Source organism: Salvia splendens, chromosome 3 (genome assembly GCF_004379255.2).
Source record: "Salvia splendens isolate huo1 chromosome 3, SspV2, whole genome shotgun sequence".
NCBI lineage: Eukaryota > Viridiplantae > Streptophyta > Magnoliopsida > Lamiales > Lamiaceae > Salvia > Salvia splendens.
The window spans coordinates 26,514,864-26,538,328 of record NC_056034.1 but is presented as its reverse complement, the minus strand read 5'-3'; the positions used below and the strand labels follow the sequence as shown (position 1 = coordinate 26,538,328).

Genomic DNA, 23,465 nt, shown 5'->3' with positions numbered 1-23,465 from the left:
ATAGAGCTGAACTAGGCGTAGCTCTAGGTCATTGAAGTGGGTGGATCTGGAATGGGTGGACATAAATGTTCCGGCATTAAGGTGTGTCAATTCTATCCACGCTGCTTGTTGATCGAAACCAAAGTGTCTATGAGGTATCCCTATTTCACTGTTTCTCCACTCTTGGCTCATAGCCTGCTCTTAGGCACACATCCCTAGCCTCATAATCTACTCAATCAGGCTAATCTCCATATCTCTTCCAAACAACCAGAATGATATTGAAACGTCATCTAGGTTAGTAGTCACTTTGAATCTAAAAGTAATGAAAAATTCCTTGGCTAACCTAACTTCGATGTTCAGTATATCATTGTTCACCAACCAATCAAAACCAACAGCAGACATATAGAGAAAGGCTTCTCGAATTGAAAGGTCATCAAGAGAGGGTAAGTGGAGTACCTTGCCGTTTTTTTTACCTCCTTGTTGTCGTCATCCTTGTCTTCAAAGGCTTCGGTTAGCTTCCTGCATTCCACCAATTTGTTATCCAGCTCGACATGCCATGACACGTATCCTACTCTCTCGAATTGAGGGTAAACCAGCTCTCTATGCTCTCCCTCGGCCTCCAAAACTTGCTCGTTGAATTCCTCATCTTCTAAGGAGATGTCATCTTCAGAGGATGGCTCATCCTCGGAGGTGGCATACTCATAGTCGCTACTATCCTCCTTGTTCGCAGTCTCCCCTTTCCCGATTCTTTTATCACAACTGCTGTCAAGACCTTCCGGGGTGTTTCACTGCTTTTCTTCTTCTGTGCAGGTGCCTTTCCTTTTCGTTTCCTCTCCTCCTCGTATTTCTCCTCATCGGTTCCCTCTTGTGGTACTTCTGATTCTATTTCAGACGTTTCCTCTTAGGCAGTAAGGTCGGTGCATTGGTGTTCAACATCATCCACTACTATCGATCGTGAAATTGAATCCTACCTAGGTTTTGTAGGAGTAATCTCTTCCTGACTTACATGATTATATAAAACCTGCAAATTTCATTGTTTTCTTTAATAATAGTTGTAGTGAACCTTTCATTTCAATCAATTACAACATAAACAATGATAAATTAAAATTAAATTAATCAATTTGAATCAATGCTTTTGTTCTAGTCATTATTTTGGAATTGTTCATAATGAATTCTTTATGAAAATTTAAAAAAAATCATACAGTATCTTAGATTAATCATTATTAAAATGATAAATATATTGAGATTTTGATGGATTAGTTCTTAATTTTGGGTTGATTGGCTTTGGTGATGGTAAGACAGCAGATGATGGGATTATGGAATAATGAGTCTAGGTGGAACATGGAAGTTGATAGTGTGGGATAAAGTGGAAAACTGTAGAATAAAGATTGAAGAAGACTAATGAATATTGTCCCACGTGAAATTTAAGTACAAAAAAACCCCCAACACTTAGTAATATTTTTAATTAAAAGTTGCCACCCGTAGGGCCGACCTACACCTGTTCAGGCCAACCCGTTTAACCCGCCAACCCATCCGGGCTAACCCATTTAGCCCGTTTTGTATTCGGGTTACAAAATTACAACCCTAACCCACTAATTTTACCGGGCTATTCGGGCTGACCCACAGGTTTTGGGTTGAATTGACATCCCTAAGTGTAAGAACCTCATGAAACAAAAAATTCTAAAAAGATCTAATGAAACAAAATACATTTATACATAATGGACCCCATTACAACTACGACTCATTACAAATTCAATGCGATTTCTTAAAACTTGTGCGAAGTCAAATCCAGACTTTAAATGGGGGATGAAGGGAGTAATGTATAAGAGATATAAAAAGAAAAAGTGATTACGATATTTTTTAGTTGATAATAGGCCTAATTCTTTAAATAACCTCATGAAACAAAAAATTCTAAAAAGATCTAATGAAACAAAATACATTTATACATAATGGACCCCATTACAACTACGACTCATTACAAATTCAATGCGATTTCTTAAAACTTATGCGAAGTCAAATCCAGACTTTAAATGGGGGATGAAGGGAGTAATGTATAAGAGATATAAAAAGAAAAAGTGATTACGATATTTTTTAGTTGATAATAGGCCTAATTCTTTAAATAGATAAACTTACAAAAATGAAAAGGGATTAATTTTTATGGACGGTACAAAATATAAAGAACATGATTATTAATTATGAACAAAGGAGTGTTCTTTATGAAGGGGTTGGCAGCGGAAGCGTGCACGAGATCCGATCACATAAAATTGATCTATTTAGCAGATTATTTAGACAAATTCTATTCGCATAATTATCACATGTATCATGCTCATAACTTGAATTAAAACATGCTTTAGCATATAAAATCCCTAAAACATGCTCACTACGGAATTAGCCAATTTACCTCGTTGATTCAATCAAGAATCGATGATGACTTGCTCCGTCTCCACGTGAAGATCTTCAGTACTCGACCTCTGATCTCCTGACTGGTGTCCCGGACTGTATACTGATATTTGTGTGGGCAAATCTCACCAGAATACTAGGACTCGAATAACGAATACAGAACTCAGCTCACGGAGGGAGCAATTTTTGAATTCTCTCTCTTTCTAGAGGGGGACTAAAATTCTAACAATAATAATTATATTTTCTGTCTCCTTTATTCTCCTATTTATATTAAGTCACATATTGGGCCCAGTCAGGGATTTAAGGAAGAATTTGGACATGGCCTCACCCAATTAGCTTTTTACTAATTAAATTGAACCCACAATTTAATATAAGCTTATATTGGAATATTACAAGCAGCCACTACAGAAGTAATAATGCACTGCCTTTACAAATCCGAAATTACAAGTATTCTGGGTTTCCTTTTATTTTTTTAATTCATTTCCCGTGCTTAAGATAGAAACATCCATTAATTAATTAATGTCTGCTATGGACTTAATTAATTAACATATTTTATTCTCCAAGAGTGGACTTAGCAAGAAACTCTTATTTATTATTCATAGAGTAATTAAACTCCAACTAGCTAGGTTCCGAATAATAAAACCTCGTTTCGAGCTCCTCTTGTGGATGTTATCAAACGTGACTCTCCTCGCGCACGATTCAACATAATAGCAATCCTAGCACCGTTAGACAATGATCACCACTACTCAATATACCTGGATCGTTGGGTGACGAAAAACTCGCACCTTTGGTAAGTCAAAGTAGTATATACTCAATATCATATGCTCAATGCTAATGTATATTGATTAAGAAATTAATTATCAAGACCTCGTCTTTCAGTAGAAAGCATAAAGAATCATCTTGCTGTTAGATCCATTCAGTGCTATACCACACCAACGTCATCATATTTCAATAAGGCTTAGAAATAATCGGAATGACATTGCAACCTTTCACGATAGGTAGTCTAGGTCTATCTGGGTTGTGAAATTCTTATTTTTCTTTGTTCAGAACTGACCGCGTACCTTAAATTGAGCGCAGCCCACAACCGGTCTACTAGAACAAAGACTTAGACTTATGTTATGTTCGCTTATACATTTAAATATGCAATAAACATCCTTTAAATGTAAAACATAACAACATTATGATAAAAATAATCTGTTACATTCATTGGAAAATAATTATTAGAGTTTTACAGTATTCAATCACTCGAAAGGTGATTTCTAGTATACAAACCCTAACAATCTCCCACTTATACTCAAAACAGCTTTCGAGTATACAAAATAGTGTGCACACGTCAAATTTCTCCCACTTATACTGAAAGCGAGTTGTGGTCTTGAATGAGTCAAACTCACATCCCTTCAACGTGGCCCTCGAACGGTTTTACCGACAATGCCTTTGTAAAAGAATATGCCAGGTTGTTCTCTGACGCAATCTTGACCACTTGTATATCTCCTCTTATCACGACCGCCCAAACTAGGGGTACTACAAACGAGGCCATCGTGACCACGGGATAACATTAAAGACAACATTTAAGGATAACATTTTATATGAAAACTTAATTAGCTTAAAGGAATAATATTTTAGTTCATTAAAAGTTTAGACAACAAATTTTTAGTTTAAAGAAACTTAATGTTATAAATTTATTATTAATTAGGAACGACTTATGGCAAAGGATTTTTCAAAAGAAGCAGCGGAGAAAATAAATATTAAAATCCAATTAACTTCCAAAAGAAAACATTTGGTTTAGTTCACGAAAAACCATTTCAGAGTAACAGGGTAAACATCAGATTAACGCCTAACACAATCAAACATGCTCAAACACAGTACGAAACAGAATAAAGTCTTGAGGCATAGTTCAAAAATATAGTAGCGGAAATAAGGTTTAAAGAGAGTCAAGGATGACGTCTATGTATGAAGACACAACGCATCCAAAGTTCCTAAGCCAACTCAACATCCACCGCAACATCCCGCTCAACCTGCACATAGGGAAAAACATATGCAGGGCTGAGTACTTGTTGTACTCAATGGGCTCATACCGAAAACATTTATACAGTTATGTCATCCATACCAGTGATCTCGAGTTTTATACGTAGTAAAGAAATATCATCGAGAACACAAAAACGTTTCAAAGACTGGCCAGTCAAATAATCTCCCCATTTTCTCAACAATCCATTAATCACAATCACCAATCCACAGTGAGACGAAAGTGTGGCCACACTATTCGCCCACGAGACCGGCCGACTAGCAAGGACGGCTCCCGATCTCACCAGTGTACACAGCCTGATAGGGTTTGCGGCCCTACTCAGACCCGAATTCGTTTCACAACACAGCCATAAAGCCTAACGGAGTAAACTCAGACGAACTAGGCATCAGGCACACAATCTCAATCAAAACAATCCATGGCATGACCTAACAAGTTAAACCACCCTTATAACACCACATCATATTTTCGGAAAATAAAAAGATTTGTAAGGAAAGCCCACCTCGTTGGTTTAATCAATTCAATATCCACTTAAGGCAACCCTCGTTCCTTGTGCTCACGTACACACAATAACCTTTGCCAATCATCACAACACAAATCAGTCTTCCATAAATTCACATTACCATGCATGTCCTATCGTTCCTTTTATCATTCCCTTAATTTACCCATCCCAACATTCATCAACCTAAGGAACAACATGCCATAATATTTCTCAATGTGTCACACATAATCACGTCACAGGATACCTTCCCAAATCATACATGCATCATATAATTCATTAAAACATGGCAACAAGTGATATTTCCACATAACAACAAATCTGGCAGAATTACGCGGTTTGTTTGTAAAAATCACCAAAAATCCATCCGACCTTATATGAAGCTAAAATTTGGTCACAACACAATAGACACATTCAAGTTCATCCAGTTAAAATTTCTCACTCAAATCATGTCGATTGGTCAGTCAAAACATTAATGCAACTCTCTGGTCGGAACATAAAAATTCTGGCAGCACGGCGCAGTTCATTTGAAAAATTCACCAAAAATTCATCCGATGCCCAATGAGGCTGAAATTTTCAAAATGAGGCCATTTGGTCGGTCAAATAGAAAACGAAACTTTCTGGGCGAGAATACAAGTTTCTGACAGAATTGCGCAGTCGACTTCAAAAGTTTATTAAAAATTCATCTTTCGTCAAAAGGGGCTGAAATTTACACACCACACAGAAAACACCTTGAAGTTTACTCAGTTAAAAATTCAAACCAAAATAAGATCCTTTGGTCAGTCAAACACACGTCGGAATCCATTGTCCGAACACCACAGTTTTCAGGTCTCAAAATTTCAAAATTAGGGTTTCTTCCTCATTCAACCAAACACAATTTTTCATGCTTCTCACACACAAACATGCTTCAAAAGGTTCTCACAATCATGTTCTCATATAACCACACATCATTCACCAATGAATCATTCAAACTTTACACATATTCATTCAAAATCGCATATTCACTGTTTTTCTCATACAAACACAAATTCCCACCGATTAGTTTGCGATCTATGATTCCTACACTCACTATATGCATGAAGGAATCAAGAACAAGGTTTCAATGGAGAAGATGAGGAAAAAATTTAGTTATACCTTCTTGAATCGAAAACCAAACAGTAGAAGCAAAGATTGATGCGATTCATCGGGAAATCAAACTTCAATGGATGCAAGAACAATGATGGAAGAAATTTTGGAGAGGATGAAGAGAGGGAGGAGTGGTGAGGCACGAAAATTATGAGGGAGAATGGGGGCTAGGGTTTAGTTTAGGTGATTATATAGTTCTAGGTTTAATCCCATTAATTAATTAATTAATTAATTGTGGAGGAATAAAATAGAGGCCAATAAATATAATCCCACAATTAAAAAGAAGGCAAAATTTCAAAAATTAGGTTAATAAATTCAATAAGGAATTTATTTGGTATTTACTTGGAGAGCAATAGATTTACAATTTAGGAAATAAGTCAATGAATATTCCATAAACAAGAGAACAAAATAAATTAAATCTCTAAGTAGGAAAATAATGAGGGAAGGGGCGAAAATCTTGATGGTGTGCACAAGGAAATTATTTAAATCCTCAATTAAATAGAATAGGATTTAAATTTGGTAATTTCTTTATAGGAAAAGACTCCCATAAAATAGGCAGCAATAAAATAGATTTTCCCCAAGGAAATTAAGCTAAAAAAAGTGTGGGATGGAGACAAAATAGAAGGAAAATATTCACATCCCCAGTTAATTTGGCTTAGGTATTAATTTGGTATTGAATAAAGGGAATTCCACAAAATAGGAAACAATTATATTATCCTCTACAAAGGGGGGGCGAAAATTGGCTTAATTAGCCACAATGAAATAATGCAACTCTTAATTTAATTGGGGTGAGGGAATACAATGTGGCAAGATTTAATTGGATTTAAAATAAATGAAGGAATCAACAAGGTACCAATTTTATCAAAGAAACTAATTCATCCTCTTAATTCAAGTAGAGGATATTCGAAACTCACAAAAATAATAGGTTAGAGTTTGAGTTTCATGTAGCACAATTTAGGGATAATTTGATTTGGATTTAATTTGGATGAATATCCCAAAACAATTAATTAAATCCAAGAAAATTACCAATAATTGGAGGGGCCGACAATAGCCACTTTATTTGGCTAGAACAAGATGCATAATCTTTATTTAAATTGATTTCTCACATAAAATATAACTAGCACTTCATTCCAATTTCCCCATGACGATTTATTCCACATAATCAAACTCAATCACGTAGCAACAATTTAAATTTCATAAATGAAATTTCCAATCGACATATCTTAAATGAATGTCACAAAATTTGGGATGTTACACCTCTCTGCACTATATCCCTTATGATATGATACTTCCGCTCTATGTGTTTGCTCGCTTTGTGAGCTCTTGGTTCCTTCGAATTTGCCACAGCACCAGAATTGTCACAATAAACCGTGATGCTCTTGGGCAGATTCGCAACCACACCTAAATCCATAAGGAAGTTATTGAACCATACTGCCTCTTTTGCAGCCTCCGAAGTGGCCACATACTCGGCTTCCATGGTCGAGTCCGCGATGCATTTCTGTTTCACACTCTTCCAAATTACGGCTCCACCTCCTAAGGTGAACACATATCCTGAAGTAAATTTTCTCGAGTCCTGATCAGCTTGAAAGTCTGAGTCAGAATATCCCAAAGGACAGAGCTCGACTGCATTGTAAACTAGAGCATAGTTCTTAGTCCGTTTAAGGTACTTGAGTATGTTCTTTACGGCAGTCCAATGTCCTTGGCCCGGATTCGACTGATATCTTGCCACCATGCCAACAGCAAAGCAAATATCAGGCCTCGTACAAAGCATAGCATACATGAGACTTCCAACTGCCGAAGCACATGGAATCCTTCTCATTGCTTGTATCTCAGACGTCGTTTTGGGGCACATCTCTTGAGATAGATGGATGCCATGTCTAAAAGGTAAGAAACCTTTCTTGGCGTCCTGCATGCTCAAGCGACTAAGTACTGTTTCTATGTAAGGTTCTTGAGATAAGCATATCATCTTCTTTTCTCGATTCCTAAGAACCTTGATCCCGAGGATGTGTCCCGCGTCTCCCATATCCTTCATCTCGAACTGATTTGACAACCATGTTCGTACTGATGACAACATCTTTTTATTGTTTCCAATTAGAAGAATGTCATCTACATATAAAACTAAGAACACTACATTCCCTTTTTCAACCTTCTTGTACACACAGCTTTCACTTGGGCATTTTTCGAATCTAAACTTGCGAACAGTTTGATCGAAACACTGGTTCCATGATCTAGATGCTTGCTTAAGGCCATAAATGGCCTTCTTAAGCTTCCAAACCATGTGTTCCTTGCCTTTTATGGCATAACCTTCTGGTTGTTCCATGTAGATGGCCTCCTCAAGACCGCCATTTAGAAACGCAGTCTTAACGTCCATCTGCCATACATCCCAATCCATATAAGCTGCTATAGACAATAGTATCCGGATCGATTTGAGCATGGCCACTGGGGGGGAAATTCTCGTCGTAATCGATACCTTCCTTTTGGGTATACCCCTTAGCCACTAGTCTTGCCTTGAAGACTTTAACTCGTCCATCGGGTCCACGTTTACGTTTATATATCCACTTGCTCCCAATGGCAGTACAGCCTTCGGGTAGGACGGACAAATCGTAGACGTCTTTGTCTATCATAGATTGTAGTTCTGAATCCATTGCTTTCACCCATTCGCAATGATCGACATCTGCTTGCGCTTCCGCAAAGTTCCAGGGATCTAATACATTGCTGTCTGAGGAGTGATCCATAGATTCCCCCAAACCAATGTATCTTTCGAGCTCATGTGAGACCCTCCCACTGCGGCGCGGTACTACAATTCTTGGAATAGAAGTTGAAGTTTCTGGAATTACACTTGGTACTCGTTCTTGGTTAATGGAATTTGTGACAGAAGTTAGCTCATCAAGAGCCACTTCACTGTTGGGTTTATGATTCATTACATAGTCTTCCTCTAAGAATGTGGCACGAGTGCTCACAATAACTTTCTTATCTCGGAGACTAAAGAATTCATAAGCTTTCGTTCCTCTGGGTACCCTATAAACAAACATACCTCCGTCCTTGATCCTAGCTTAGTTGGATTATTTTCCAATACATGAGCCGGGCAACCCCAAATCTTGAGAGGTGCTAGAGTGGGCTTGCGCCCAGTCCACAACTCATAAGGAGTAGAAGGTACGGATTTTGATGGTAAATTGTCTAAAATGTGGCTTACAGAAAGTCAGGCATGTCCCCAAAACGAAATAGGTAGTCGTGAATAACTCATCATCGATCTAACCATGTTTAATAAGGTCATGTTCCTTCTTTCAGCCACGCCGTTATGCTGGGGCGTGCTCGGCGCAGTCAGTTGGGATTCAATTCCCGACTCCAACAAGTAGTCTAAAAACTCAGTACTAAGGTACTCACCTCCACGATCAGATCGTAGGCTTTTGATACTCTTACCATGATACTTCTCCACAAGAGTCTAAAGTCCTTGAACTTATCAAAAGACTCTGACTTGTGGCGCATCAAATAGACGTATCCAATTTTCGAGAAGTCATCAATAAATGTGATGAAGTATCGAAAACCACCTCTTGCCTCAGTAGACATTGGACCACATACATCGGAATGAACGAGCTGAAGTACTTCCTTGGCCCTATTACCCTTAGCCTGAAAAGGCCTCTTGGTCATCTTGCCTTCTAAGCATGACTCACACTTATGAAAAGGTTCCTCCTCTCGATCTTTAATAAGATCTTGTTGGATAAGAGAATGAATCCTCCTTTCATTGGCATGACCAAGTCTAAGGTGCTATAAGTACGTTTCGTTCATTGAACTTGAAGGTTCCTTTCATTTCTTCGAAATTTCCGATGTTGTATTGAGTTCTGATTTGCGATTATTAAACTGTGTAGATGTGATTGTGTACAGATTGTTTTCCATCATACCACGACAGATATAAGAACCATCTTTCTTAATAACGCAATTGTCATTAAAAGAAATCGAATATCCATCAAAAACTAATTTTTCTTTGTTCAGAGCTGACCGCGTATCTTAAATTGAGCACAGCCCACAACCGGTCTACTAGAACAAAGACTTAGACTTATGTTATGTTTGCTTATACATTTAAATATGCAATAAATATCCATTAAATGTAAAACATAACAACATTATGACAAAAATAATCTGTTGCATTCATTGGAAAATAATTATTAAAGTTTTACAGTATTTAATCAGTCGAAAGGTGATTTCTAGTATACAAACCCTAACACTTTATACTATTTTGCCCACATGATTTAGCTGATTTACTAGAAGTCCGTATCACAACAATACATACAATATATATATATATATATATATATATATATATATATATATATATATATATTGTATGTATTGTTGTGATACGGACTTCTAGTAAATCAGCTAAATCATGTGGGCAAAATAGTATAAAGTGTTAGGGTTTGTATACTAGAAATCACCTTTCGACCCTAAACCCTATATATATATATATATATATATATATATATATATATATATATATATATATTTGAGTCACAATGGACACCCTATTTCCATACCCCTTCCCACGCCTTGTACATTATTTTGTAGTATTCACTATTTTATTTCTGTAATTGAAATACGAGTAGACAAATACTCCCTCTGTCCCATTAAAAATGAAACATGTTCCTATTCTAATATAAATAATATCGTCTCTACCTTTTCACCTCTCTTACTTTATTCCTTCATCATAACTCACAAAACAACACTGAATAAAATTTAATGCCAAAAACAAATGTTTATTTCTAATGGGACGAAGGGAGTATATTAAAAGATAAAATTACAAATAAAAAAACAAGAAAAATGAAATAGTACATTAATGCTTGAAAATATTGGTGAGTGTTCAAACTTCTTCAATTTGGTATACTTGGACTAGTTGGTTTGGATTTGGCCTTCGCGCATAGAAGTACGACAAACCGCAAATTCGCGAACAAACCGCAAATTCGCGAAATTTTGGAAGCGCACCTTGAGTTGGGGGATCGCTTACAATGGCCAAACTTGTGGCAACAGATTCATCTTGTCAAACCGTGACGTTGTTTCCTTCATCTTCACTATAATGTTATACATTACGATACATGCATACATGATGTCAATTTCGCTACTACACACGTGTTGTCCCTTACATTGTGACCCAACGTGCTTCAACGACCCCGAACACACGCTCCACATCTGTTGAGCCACCTCCTGATTCTAAGAAAATAGTAACATCCTTTTCAGAGTTTTCAGGCACGTTGTCGTCTTCACTAAAACAGACATCGTGGGTAGATCCCATCAGCCAAATAATAGCTCATATTGTACAAGCGGCCATTGGTTGTGAACTATACGTCGGGTGAGAATTTAGGATAGAAATCGGGGACTCGTTCAACATATTGAGGACATTGTTGGACCTAGCGACTCTGAAGTACGCATGCCAAATTTATAAACATTGGTGGACAACCGCGTCTAACACGATTGACAGATGTGTGCCTTTGTGCTCCCAAGTGAATGCAGTCCTCCATGCCACGAGACAATTCTTCTTCCAATCATAGTGCCAAATATCTCAGGAAATCTATGAACACAGGAAATCTATGAATACAGTTGTGCATGTCACCAACATCAGGGCGTCTTTGGATGTTGGCTTATGCAAATAAGTGTTCTGGAAAGCTGCAATCACCCACCGACATAATCTAGTCAAGCACTGTCATCCTGCTGTGTTGACATTATGGATAAATTATCAAACGAATCTGGAGTGTTGCCATATGCTGGTTTTCTCAACGCCAAGTGGCATGCATATCTAAATCTGTCAGGGCGTTGAAGAAATTACTCGTTACAAGCAACGAGCGAAAATAGCAGTCTCTACATCCAGAATAGCCAGCGGAAAGTATGCTCATGCCATCGAGGTTCTTGAAGAAATAATCTTGAAAAGGCGAGCAACATCGTCGCAGTCATACTTGCAACCATGCATTGATTGTGTAGCAATCTCGTTGTCAATATCTTGAGAGTGTAAGCAGTGCATCTATGACCAATTCTTTGGGCATAACTTAGAAGAGCATTTTTTTTTCCGACGGCGCATTCATGATTTTTAGAGAAATAAATTTCATGAGAGATGAATATGTTGATAAAAGAATGAAGTTCAGATGTTAATGGTATGTATCTAAAAATTTGAGAATAAAAAAAAATCAATTTTCGTACTCCATTCCCCACCCCCTCCGACGTCGTGTCAGGAGGGCGCAACGAACAAATCCTTCTACATACACCCCTCCTGGCACCCAGGGCCCCGCCTTCGTCACCCCACCCATCGTCCAACCGTCCGCGAGCATCCTCATGGAGGGAGGTGTCTGCCACAGATCCCAGTGGCGCTACCCCTCCACAGTTCTATCTTTCCATTGTGGATGCTCTTAATATTGACTTGCATTTTTTCAAAAATAGAAATGTGACATCTTCACTGGACAAACTTGAAAGAAATGAAACATATTTTATGGGATTGGGGTGTAACTATTATGTAAAAGTAAAAAGAAAAAGAAATTTGACACAACTAAATCATTCAAAGTTATAAATAATAGAATAATAAATCTTATCAGATACTAATGACCAAATAGTCCCCTCAAAAGATAATAATCACATAAATAAATGCTTTAACAAAAAAGTCCATCAAATTTTCATTAACAAGTTTTACGAAAATTTTAAAACTTGAAATAATCACAAACCCTACAAGAATAACTAATCCTAGTGAACAAGTACAAAAACATAAACCTTATTAACTACATAAAGTGTGTTCTCTTGATTTCTTGTTTATTTTTTTCTTTTTGGAACTTCAAAGCAGAAAGGGTAATGATACAAACAAGGATTTAAAGATTTCATTTTGAGACATTCAACAGTTGATATGCGGTAAAGCTGCAAATTAAGCCTAGCTTTTCTCTCAACTCAGCTCAAGTTTAGTCTGAGTTCATATTCCCTACAGTATCATAATTTCATAATTGTGAGAACATAAACAAGAAGTCTCCCATCACCATTTTCAAAACTCACAACCAGAATATATATAGCATGATGCATTTCTGCTTGAATGCACACACTAAGGATGTGACCAAGAGTCAAGTGATTAATGAATTGAAATCCAAAGTCAAGATTTTCATTGGTATATACGGTAAGCTGATTGGACAAAAAAATTGGTCAAGAAACGAACCTTCTAATGGGACTCGATCAATGGACTTGAAGGTCAACTTAGCTAGTACGTAAATATCTAGCCTTCTTATTGGGGATTGTAGGACTTCTCCCTTCGGCTCCTTTCTGCAAACCCTTGTGATCAGAATTATCAGCCTCATCCTCGTCCTCATCATCAGTGTCGACTTGATTAATGGTTGGTGACGACCTGTGTAGGCTCATGCGGTGAGGAATGTAAACATTGAAATAATAGTTCACAATGTCTTTCTTAGACTTTCTGGGTAAACGCTTCAAGGTACGCTTCCAAAAGCTTTTCCCATTAGCTGATGGCCTCATTTTCATTAGTGACTCGTAAGCTCGTTGCTCCTTGAGAGACCACGACTCTGAGACCTGCTCACCCATTTCATCAAACTTCCAACTAGAAAAGGCAGGGCCCAGATCGTGTTGAAGAAGTAGCCTATCCTCACATACAAGGCGTTTAATGCAATCAGCAGATGCCCGAGATGCACAGGAACAAAATATGTTTTTCCCTTTCCCAATTTCTCTTCTAGTGGATTTCATATTTCTAGTTACGATTGGCCAAACTTGGGAGCCCAACCACTTCAAATTATCAGAATCACTCTTGTATGAGCTTATACGAATGCTCATGTCCACCGTGTCATCCCACTCGGGGATGTCAGTCTGAAAACGAGGTCCAACTGGAATAACCTTCCTTTGAAGATGATCTCCGATGAAATTCAGCAAACTGATTGACCGATGAGAAGGCTCAAGGTGTTTTCTCTGTGTGCCACTCAATGTTGGTAAATTCAAGTTGCGAACTACTTTACTAATAGCTAAATGGTGTGCTACATTAGGAGATGAGTCCTCTATATTGGAAGGGTTTGAAACATTTACAGATTCATCAGAATCTACTACCGGAGATACATCTTTGGAGGTGCATTTCAAATCTACCACATCATCAGCAAATGAACATTCAGTTGTTACCTGTTTCTCTGGAAAAGCTTCATCGAAGGTCACTAGAGATTCAAAGATGAATTTGTCATCATGACTGTGGGCAGAGTCAATTGAATTGAGCAAGCATGACAATGATGACGAAGCTTGGGATGACTGCCGTCTTCTGCATTTTGCCATGTTCTGTTGGTGTGGTGAAACAAAGCCAGCTGGAGCTCTCAGGGTATCTTTGACAAGCTGCTCAAGTTTCCGCTTTCTCTTTAACAAAACAAAAAATATTTTGTAAGCAAATTTCACGGGAATATCATTCAACATACAAAGCTTGATTTTAAGTGCGGGACCATGATGGTTATATCCGAGAAAAAATGTAAGGATGACACAAAATCTTTATACTATAATTCATCTAGGAAGGAAAGGGGCACAATATATTTTTGCCACAACCAACGGATCTGTCATATCTAATACCACAAGGTTTCATGCTAGGTAACGGTAAGCGGTGACGCCCCTGTACACCAAGCAAAACACAATACAATACAATCCATTGTTTGCCTCTAACAGGATATTCCATTTATTGTGTGGGCATCAGACGGCAACATTCAACAGTTGAGATGGACGAGGATGTTAAACATAAGCAACATACAATCCAATAAAGTGTTGGCATAAACTGTTTTGTAGGAGTTATAAAGAGAAGGTATGATATTTACTAGTAACCAAAGAAAGATAGGAAAACATACCAAATGGCATCATACAAAAAATAATGCTTAATGAGAGTTAACTTTGTAAATTTGGTTGAAATGCATAGACATAATTAATGAGAAAATAGTTTAGTTAGACTGAGATACAAAACTAGCATCACATGAGAGACTTCACTGAACAAGAAAAAGCATTATCCCTTTTATTAATCACATAGCTACCACGATCTCTAGGAATTCTTTTTTAGTAAGAAACAATAAAGCATTCTAGATATCAACATCAGCCAATGCAGAACTACAGATAGGACATGCGGAACAGGAGAGTGGTGTTCTAACTCATTGGGCATATGCCTACTATCAGCAACAACGCCGCTAGCCAACCACCCCCTGTCACCACCCTCCTCCTCCACCGTTGACACCAACCTCTGCCACTGATGCCACCTCTACCATTGTCACACTCATACACCACTACCACCCTCCACCATCACCACCCCATCTTCCACCATTATTGCCACCTCCTCCATCAACGGTGATAACCCCCAGAACTGCAGCCAGAGTTGATTCCCATATGACAGTTAAAAGTAAAGAATGGGAATAAGAGGGAATTCAGTTCTCTTTGGAAATCATTTGTTTTTTCTTTTCCTTTCCCTCTTTGTTAATTCATTTCCCTTTCCCAATATGTTATGGAGTGAAAGGCAAAACAGAGCTTTAAGGAAATTCAGTAAATATTGGAATCAAGGAACTAATAGAAAAGACTCTCGTTTTATTGAAAGGGGAAACGAGATGGAAGAACTCCTCCTTGAGGCCACGGTTCTCACCGCCTAACAATGATCTCTCTGGATGATTCTCCTAATCTCCAAGGCTCTCCTTTTTATAGGAGTTTACAAAAGAGCCTAAATAAGCTAAGCAATCAATCATATCATTATTATAATATAATAGTAATTGATAATGATGAGAGCTATTAAAGGGAAATAATAATTTTAATTAGCCAATATCTCTGCAATCCTCAATCAGCAAATCTTGACCATGATATCTTCATTCTTCTTCACAACGAATCCTCAATTCCAACAATTACCATGATCTCCTTAATTCTTGCTGATTTGGCTACTGATTATAATTCGCCACCTGTCGTGGTCCACATGTGTAGACCTTCCAAGGGCGATTGCTATCAATTGCCTTCCCGGTGGAAACAGCCTTGTCCACAAGGCTGAAGAACGGAAATTGGCATCGCATATCCTCTTCATCCACCCATGTTGCCTCATCTGTTGATAATCCGACCCATTTCACTAACACTTGAGCCACTGAGACACTGTCCCTCATAACTGAACGACGATCCAGGATCAGCTCTGATAAATAAGGTGGATCCACACACAAGAGATCCTCAGGGAGAGATGGTTCAGCAACAGTCGCCCCAATAGCTTTCTTAAGAAGGGAGACATGGAAGACTGGGTGAATACGAGACTCAAGAGGTAGTTGCAACTGGTACGCCACAGATCCCACTCTCGCCACCACACTAAAGGGACCGAAGTAGCTTGGAGCAAGCTTACGATTCTTTGAGCGAAACAACGTCGATTGGCGATATGGCCGGAACTTGAGATAGACCAGATCTCCAACATCGAATTCTTCGTGGCGGCGATGTCTATTTGCTGAACGTAGCATTTTCTGCTGTGCTCTCTCAAGATGAAAACGTAGGTGAGCTAATGACTCATCACGGGCATGCAGATCTTCTGCGACAGCATTAACTCTTACCTCTCCTGGCAGAAAGCTTTGAATAGTGGGGGGAGGACGACCATACACCACTTCGAAGGGAGTAGTATGAGCAGCCGTTTGAAAGCTAGAATTGTAGCAATACTCAGCCCACGCAAGCTAGAATTGTAGCAATATTCAGTTTGTCCATCAGTTTCGGGGTGATAGACGGAACTCATCCGGAGTGAAGTGCCAGAGAATCGGAATAATTCTTGCCAAAATGAACTGAGAAAAATTGGATCTCGATCTGATACAATAGAAGTGGGCAGCCCGTGCAGCCGCACAATTTCTCTAGTGAAGAGATCAGCAACTTGACGAGCTGTAAAGGGATGACGGAGACCCAAGAAATGGGCATATTTTGAGAACCTATCCACAACGAAAAGCACGCAATCCACACGTCCAGCCCTTCTTGTAGACTATTGTAAAGTCATAGCCGAGAAGCTTAGCAGCCCAATTTTGCTGCGCTGGGGTGGTCAACGATTGTGTGAGCAAGTGGCGGAGGCTTCGTTGGTCTGTTCGCACGATGAAACGGCGACCTAGGAGATATGGTCTCCAATGTTGGATAGCAAGCACGAGGGCCATCAATTCTTTCTCATAGGCAGATTTGGAGAGAAATTGTGGAGAGATTGTCTTGCTGAAGTAGGCAACGGGTTGGTTCTCTTGCATCAGAACAGCGCCAAAACCACGCCCCGAGGCATCACATTCCACGATGAAATCTTTTGAAAAATCTGGCATTCTGAGCAAGGGGGCTGTGGTGAGAGCAAGCTTGAGATTTTGAAAAGCTTCATCTGCCTCCTTCGTCCACTGAAACTTCTTGCCATCGGGTTTCTTTAACAAGGATGTGAGAGGTGCAGTAATTTTACCATAGTCACGAATGAAACGGCGATAATAGCCGGTTAAGCCAAGGAATCCTCTTATGCCGCGCACTGTTGATGGGGTCGGCCAGCGCATGACAACGGCTATCTTCATAGGATCCATACGTACTCCCTCGAATGACACAACATGCCCCAGATATTCTACATGTTGACGGCCCAAAATGCATTTCTTTGGATTAAGTATCAGGGCATGATCGTACAGCAGCTGAAAGACTTGATGGAGATGACCAATATGTTCTTCCCACGTACGGCTGTAGACGAGGATATCGTCAAAAAAGACTAGAACAAATTTTCGAAGAAAAGGTCGAAAAATATCGTTCATGAGGCTCTGAAATGTGCGTTCGTCAATCCGAACGGCATAACGAGGAATTCATAGTGGCCCGAATGGGTACGGAAGGCCGTCTTAGATACATCTGATGGAGCCACACGTATCTGATGATAGCCGGCACGAAGATCGAGTTTACTGAACCACTGTGAACCGTGTAATTCATCCAGTAACTCTTGGATCACCGGAATGGGATACTTGTCAGGCACGGTCCTTTTATTAAGTTCGCGATAATCAACACAAAATCGCCAGGACCCGTCTTTCTTCCGGACTAAGAGTACTGGACTTGAATATGGGCCTGTACTCGGTTGTATAATCCCTGCGGCCAGCATCTCTGAGACCAACTTCTCCATTTCTTCCTTTTGTGTGTGGTTATAACGATAGGGTCTGATCGACACTGGCTCTGATCCCGGTTGTAGCGTGATGCGATGATCCGTCGTGCGATGGGGTGGCAGCGAGGTGGCTGCTGTAGAGATAGCTGGAAATGCCTCAAGAAGATCTCGTAGTTGGCGTCGGGCTGAAGATGGGAGGGTGTCATTCAAGCCTAATGCTGGCAAGGCCTGGGTCCCTTCGAGTGACCATAACAGCCAAGAATCATCGATCTCGCTGACTGAACGGAGTTCAGAGGATGTGCATGCCCTCCGAGTGAGAGTAGGATCGCCTTGCAGCTATACTAAACGTCCTGATAGTTTGAATTCCATCGTTAGCTCCCGCCAATTTGCCTTGACCTCTCCCAACGATGCTAACCAAGAGATGCCCAAGATCAGATCCACTCCTCGCAAGGGAAAAACATAACAAGATAAGATGAACTCCTCTGATGCTAAGCCTAGTTTGACATTCTGTCAAATTCCGCCGCTGCGCAGTTTGGACCCGTCGCCTAAACGAACAGAGAATGTGGCTGTGGGAGTAATTTCTAGGCCAAGCGAAGTGGCCATGTGATCGGCAATAAAACAATGGCTAGCTCCACTATCCACCATGATTTTGATGCTCGATGCCCCAATCGTCCCTGAGAACTTCATCGTTTGATAGCTGTCCAAGCCATGTGATGACAGTTCGGATAGTTGTAGATCATGGAATGCCGCAAGATCAGAATTAGTGTGCTCCTCGTCTTTCCCTGTTTCTTCGTCTTCATCTGTGGAATCGTCGTCCTCAACAATGACCTTTAGAGTTTTTGGTGGGCAACGGTGTGTAGGGCTATACTTCAAGCCGCATTTAAAACATGTGCCAGCAGCAAGATGTTTCCGATATTCTTCTGTGGACATACTTTGGAAACGGTTGGGCGGTCGAGGTCCCACCGAGGCTGCTGATGGGGCTGAAATCTGTGGAGCTTGTTTCCCATGATTAGTAGATTGTTGCGAGAAATAGCGACTGGTGGAAGAACTACCAGAAACGTGCTAAGTAGTAGGAGCCAAAGACTGAGAAATATTCTCATATCGTTTAGCCATTTGGACAGCATCTGAGTAGGTAGAGGGGTCTTGTAAGTACATGTGGATTGAAGGCTTAAGACCTGCCAGAAAAATCCCAATGTATTGAGGATCTGTGAGATCGGGCAATTGAGCCAAACGTGACTCAAACAGAGATATGTAGTCCGTGAGGGAGCCATCATGTTTTGTTGCTGCTAGAGCTTCATATCCATCATGGGTGTTATAATCACCGAAACGGATAATGAGTTCACGTGCAAACTGACTCCATGAGAGCGAAGGGTAGCGTCGTTTGACAATTTGAATCCAGGGAAGGGCAGGACCTGATAACGCAATGAGTGCGAGATCCATACGAGCAGCTTCTGGTGTTTTATTGACCATGAAGTATTGGCCAGCCCTCGCAAGCCAACCAAGACATCAGTTCCATCAAATGAAGGTAAGGCCATTGATGGTGGAACTGCAGTTGTGGGAGTTGGGCTGGAAGCATCTTCATCCAAGGCATTTTCCCCCGACTTGTGTGGATGAGCCTCTGATATAGGCTCCTCAATGGGAGTTCCGCGAAGCTGACGGAGAACTGGTTCAATACAACGACGAATTCTTTCGTCCAGAGTGGTATCCAAAGAGCGGACATGAGTAGTAAGTTCCGCCATTGCCTTCTCCAAACCATCGACACGCACGAGTGTGTCATCTGCGCGTGATCCCGAGGAACGTGTTTCAACTATCGTTCACCGCACCAATTTGTTATGCAGTGAAAGGCAAAACAGAGCTTTAAGGAAATTCAGTAAATATTGGAATCAAGGAACTAATAGAAAAGACTCTCGTTTTATTGAAAGGGGAAAAGAGATGGAAGAACTCCTCCTTGAGGCCACGGTTCTAACCGCCTAACAATGATCTCTCTGGATGATTCTCCTAATCTCCAAGGCTCTCCTTTTTATAGGAGTTTACAAAAGTGTCTAAATAAGCTAAGCAATCAATCATATCATTATTATAATATAATAGTAATTGATAATGATGAGAGCTATTAAAGGGAAATAATAATTGTAATTAGCCAATATCTCTGCAATCCTCAATCAGCAAATCTTGACCATGATATCTTCATTCTTCTTCACAACGAATCCTCAATTCCAGCAATTACCATGATCTCCTTAATTCTTGCTGATTTGGCTACTGATTATAATTCGCCACCTGTCGTGGTCCACGTGTGTAGACCTTCCAAGGGCGATTGCTATCACAATATCAATTTAACTAAAGTTGCGGTAACTATAAAGAGATGCATAAAAATCAAGCCCAACTAATAAAGCAAGGTCAAATGCTATAATTTTAAATCATGTGGAAATGGGAAGAGTTGAATATCAAAGAACATACCCAAGGCATTTCAGAAGCTTCGAGAGCCATTAATTTTCTGAGACCAAGAATCTGAGTCCACAAAGGCTGAATGTTATCAATTGCAAATTGTGGCATAGAAGGATTACGAGCAAGCCCTTTTAACTGAGTTATAATTTCTTTTTCTGAAAACTGTCCAAAAATTGAGCTGCATTGGATATTCTCCACTCCTTTACTGGAAGAAGCTTTAACTTCATATTTCTCCTGTGCTTGATGTCCACTCATCTCTTCCAACACAAATCACAGAAAACGATCTGTCACTCCTATTTCAAAACAATTCAAGCTTGGAGCTCCTAAATCCAGAACCTGGAACTAAAAGATCATAACAAAAAGTTATAAAACCAAGTAGACTGAAAAAAAACCGGACTCATTGAGCTTACAAACAAAATTTGGATGATATCACATAGCATATGAAATGCCTTGAGCAAGAATCTGAACAGTATCTGATGCAACAAAGCAACAGTTTAGCATATAAAATCAAATGTAAACACGATTCATGACCAATCCAAACAATCCATCAAAGAGACATTATATGATGAAATCGATGATTATAATAATCGCAGTTTAATAGAGTCAGTATCTTCATATATGTATTATAGAAGCCCGATATCCTAAAATAGACATTTCCAAAAATGAAGGAAAACAACTAAACAATGGAATTCCTGAATTGAGCATCGTAGAGCTTGCACGACTCCTTCGTCATTAACAGCATACTTCAATATTATATAAATAAATACTTCTGAAAAAGTAACACTTAACTGTGCATCAGAAACATGATACGAAACCGAACGCAGCTTCGTGACAACTGGTGCGGAAAAAAATTCTGTCGAAGGATCAATTGGCAGTAAGATGAGCTGGAGATTACTCTTTCAGTTCAATGGGTCCAAGCTTATAGGACCTCCTTCGATTTTCAACTGGATCTGGTGAGGAAATTCAATAAACAAATTAACAAATCGATTTTAGTCACTTGAAATCATCTTTATCATTTTCACACAAGAGGAATGTCGTAAATTGGATGTTCCGAGGTACAGAATTGAATATCTACTTACAGTGTCCACCGGGCGGACACTCCATTAGTCCCGCCCCTTTTTTTGTCCACAGCCCCAATTTTATTATCCACAGCCCCATAAATTTATTTTCACTACTATAGTGGATACTTCCAACAGCCCCAAATTTTATAATCAATTTTCATTTTAAAATGTTTTTAGTTTCAATCAAGTATAATTAAAATCATCGCAATATAAATAATTAGAAAACAAGGTAATTGAGACCGAATATTCGTTGTATTGAAAATGGTAAAATTATACAACGAATATTTTAAAAAAAATACAAATAAAAACTCCGCCACCGTCTACTCGGTATCGGAGTCGGCTTCCTCGTCTTCTTCTTCTTCTCATCCTCCTCCCTCGCTGCTGCCGGCCACAGTTGCCCCAGGAGCATCATCAGCCAACCATAGACGACGCTCAATCCGATTGATGAGCTTCTGGTATATATTCCTGATGTACGGGTCATCGGTGGCTAGATATTTGCTGCAGACGTCCTACAGTTGTTGCATCAACTGCACATCGAGATTGGCTAGATAGGAAAGGGGACTCCGGACGCGGCTGGTTAAGCATGTCGAGGTTGGGTCTGTAATTTCCAAACGGCGAGCGACTTAGATTCCGCTGAAAAGGTTGGGGCGTTGGAAAAGACCTCCACGATTGAGATGGAGGAAGGTTTGGACACGATGCCCACGGCGGGGAGATTGACTCTAAATCCACAGCTGGGACGGAGACCCTCCATATCCCGAGGGCTGAGAAGGATAGCCGCCATATCCAAACGGCTGAGAAAGATAGCCGTCATATCCCGACGGCTGTGAAGGATAGCCGCCCGACGGTTGTGAAAGATTGCCGCCATAGCCCGATTCCTGCGAGTCGGGTGATTCGTCATCTCCACCGTGCATTTTTAGAGAGTGAAAGTGTAGATAGTGAATGAAGGGAGAGTGTGTGAAAATGGTGAAAAAATAGGTGGTGGAGGAGTGGTATTTATAGAGTTAATTTATAAAAAAATAAAAAATTTGAGGGGCGTCGGCGCGCCTATAGGCGCGGCGAAGGCCGACCGGCGCGTCCTCGCCCCGGTTTTGCCGCATACCCATCCGCCCCCTTTCGTACATCCGCCCCGGGGCGGACGTCTGATCCACTATAAGTCACCCCGGGATCGCCCCCGCCGGGGCTATAGGCGCGTTGGTTCCATAGTGGACACCCTTAAATACTTCTACTATAAAAAACTTACATATTCCCATATGCCATAAGCAATGTGCTTGTTTAGACAAATTTCGGAATTTGAGTGCTGAATTTTCAAAAATTTGAGATTATATTTATCTGTCTTTTCAGAGCGTTGAGATCGAGATATGCTAATTTTTTAGAACAATTAATTTTCTGTTTTTTGCTTTTTTCTCTTCTTTTATCTTATTATTTCTCTCACAACATTTATCAATTGCCCAAACTACTCATCTTAAATTTGAATTCCAATTGAAAAAACAATTGCGATAATTCTGTAAGGGAGGGATTTAATTTCCTCCGCCTTCACCCTTCTCCGGTCCTCCTCCTCCCTTTCACGGTTTCTCCGCCTTCACCCTGAATCTAGCTATGGCTGTAAATTTATTAGTTTGCTCACTTTTTTAAAAAAATAGACATTTTGCAAATGGATTAGCAAATCCAAGTTTTCTTACCTTCTTGGAAGTGTCGATCAAGTGAATTATGGTGTTTAGAAAAAGGTTTTATTATTCAGATAACTGGCTAGTTGAAATTTATTCCATGAATAATAAATAATGTTTCTAAACAAGACCACTTTTAGAAAAAGAAATTAATTAATAAAAGTCATATAGCAGCCTTCATATTAATTAATGAATATTTAGA

At 39.6% G+C, this 23,465-nt stretch overlaps 1 protein-coding gene across 3 annotated transcripts; it reads right to left on the bottom strand.

Annotated features, from left to right (window-relative positions):
* Window positions 1–12,833: 12,833 nt before the first annotated feature.
* Window positions 12,834–21,593, bottom strand: LOC121795566. Of its 3 annotated transcripts, none has more exons than XM_042194098.1 (4): window positions 21,328–21,593; window positions 20,551–20,880; window positions 13,198–14,384; window positions 12,834–12,969 (listed from the first exon to the last, which is right to left on the bottom strand). In XM_042194098.1, the coding sequence occupies exons 2-3, from the start codon at window positions 20,791–20,793 to the stop codon at window positions 13,236–13,238; spliced, it is 1,392 nt and encodes a 463-aa protein (XP_042050032.1). In that variant the 5' UTR covers window positions 20,794–20,880; window positions 21,328–21,593; the 3' UTR covers window positions 12,834–12,969; window positions 13,198–13,235. The 3 variants fall into 3 exon arrangements, with proteins under 3 accessions (XP_042050032.1, XP_042050033.1, XP_042050031.1); XM_042194099.1 differs by having other exon boundaries at window positions 12,834–13,955; window positions 14,160–14,384; XM_042194097.1 differs by lacking the exon at window positions 12,834–12,969 and having other exon boundaries at window positions 13,094–14,384.
* Between the last annotated feature and the right edge of the window lie 1,872 nt (window positions 21,594–23,465).

Excerpts from the sequence above, each read along its gene's own strand:
- LOC121795566 (XM_042194098.1), bottom strand. The coding sequence starts at position 20,793 with ATGAGTGGACATCAAGCACAGGAGAAATATGAAGTTAAAGCTTCTTCC. Across the intron at positions 14,385-20,550 it reads AAGCTTCTGAAATGCCTTGG|AGAAAGCGGAAACTTGAGCA; the intron begins GTATGTTCTTTG and ends GTTTTGTTAAAG.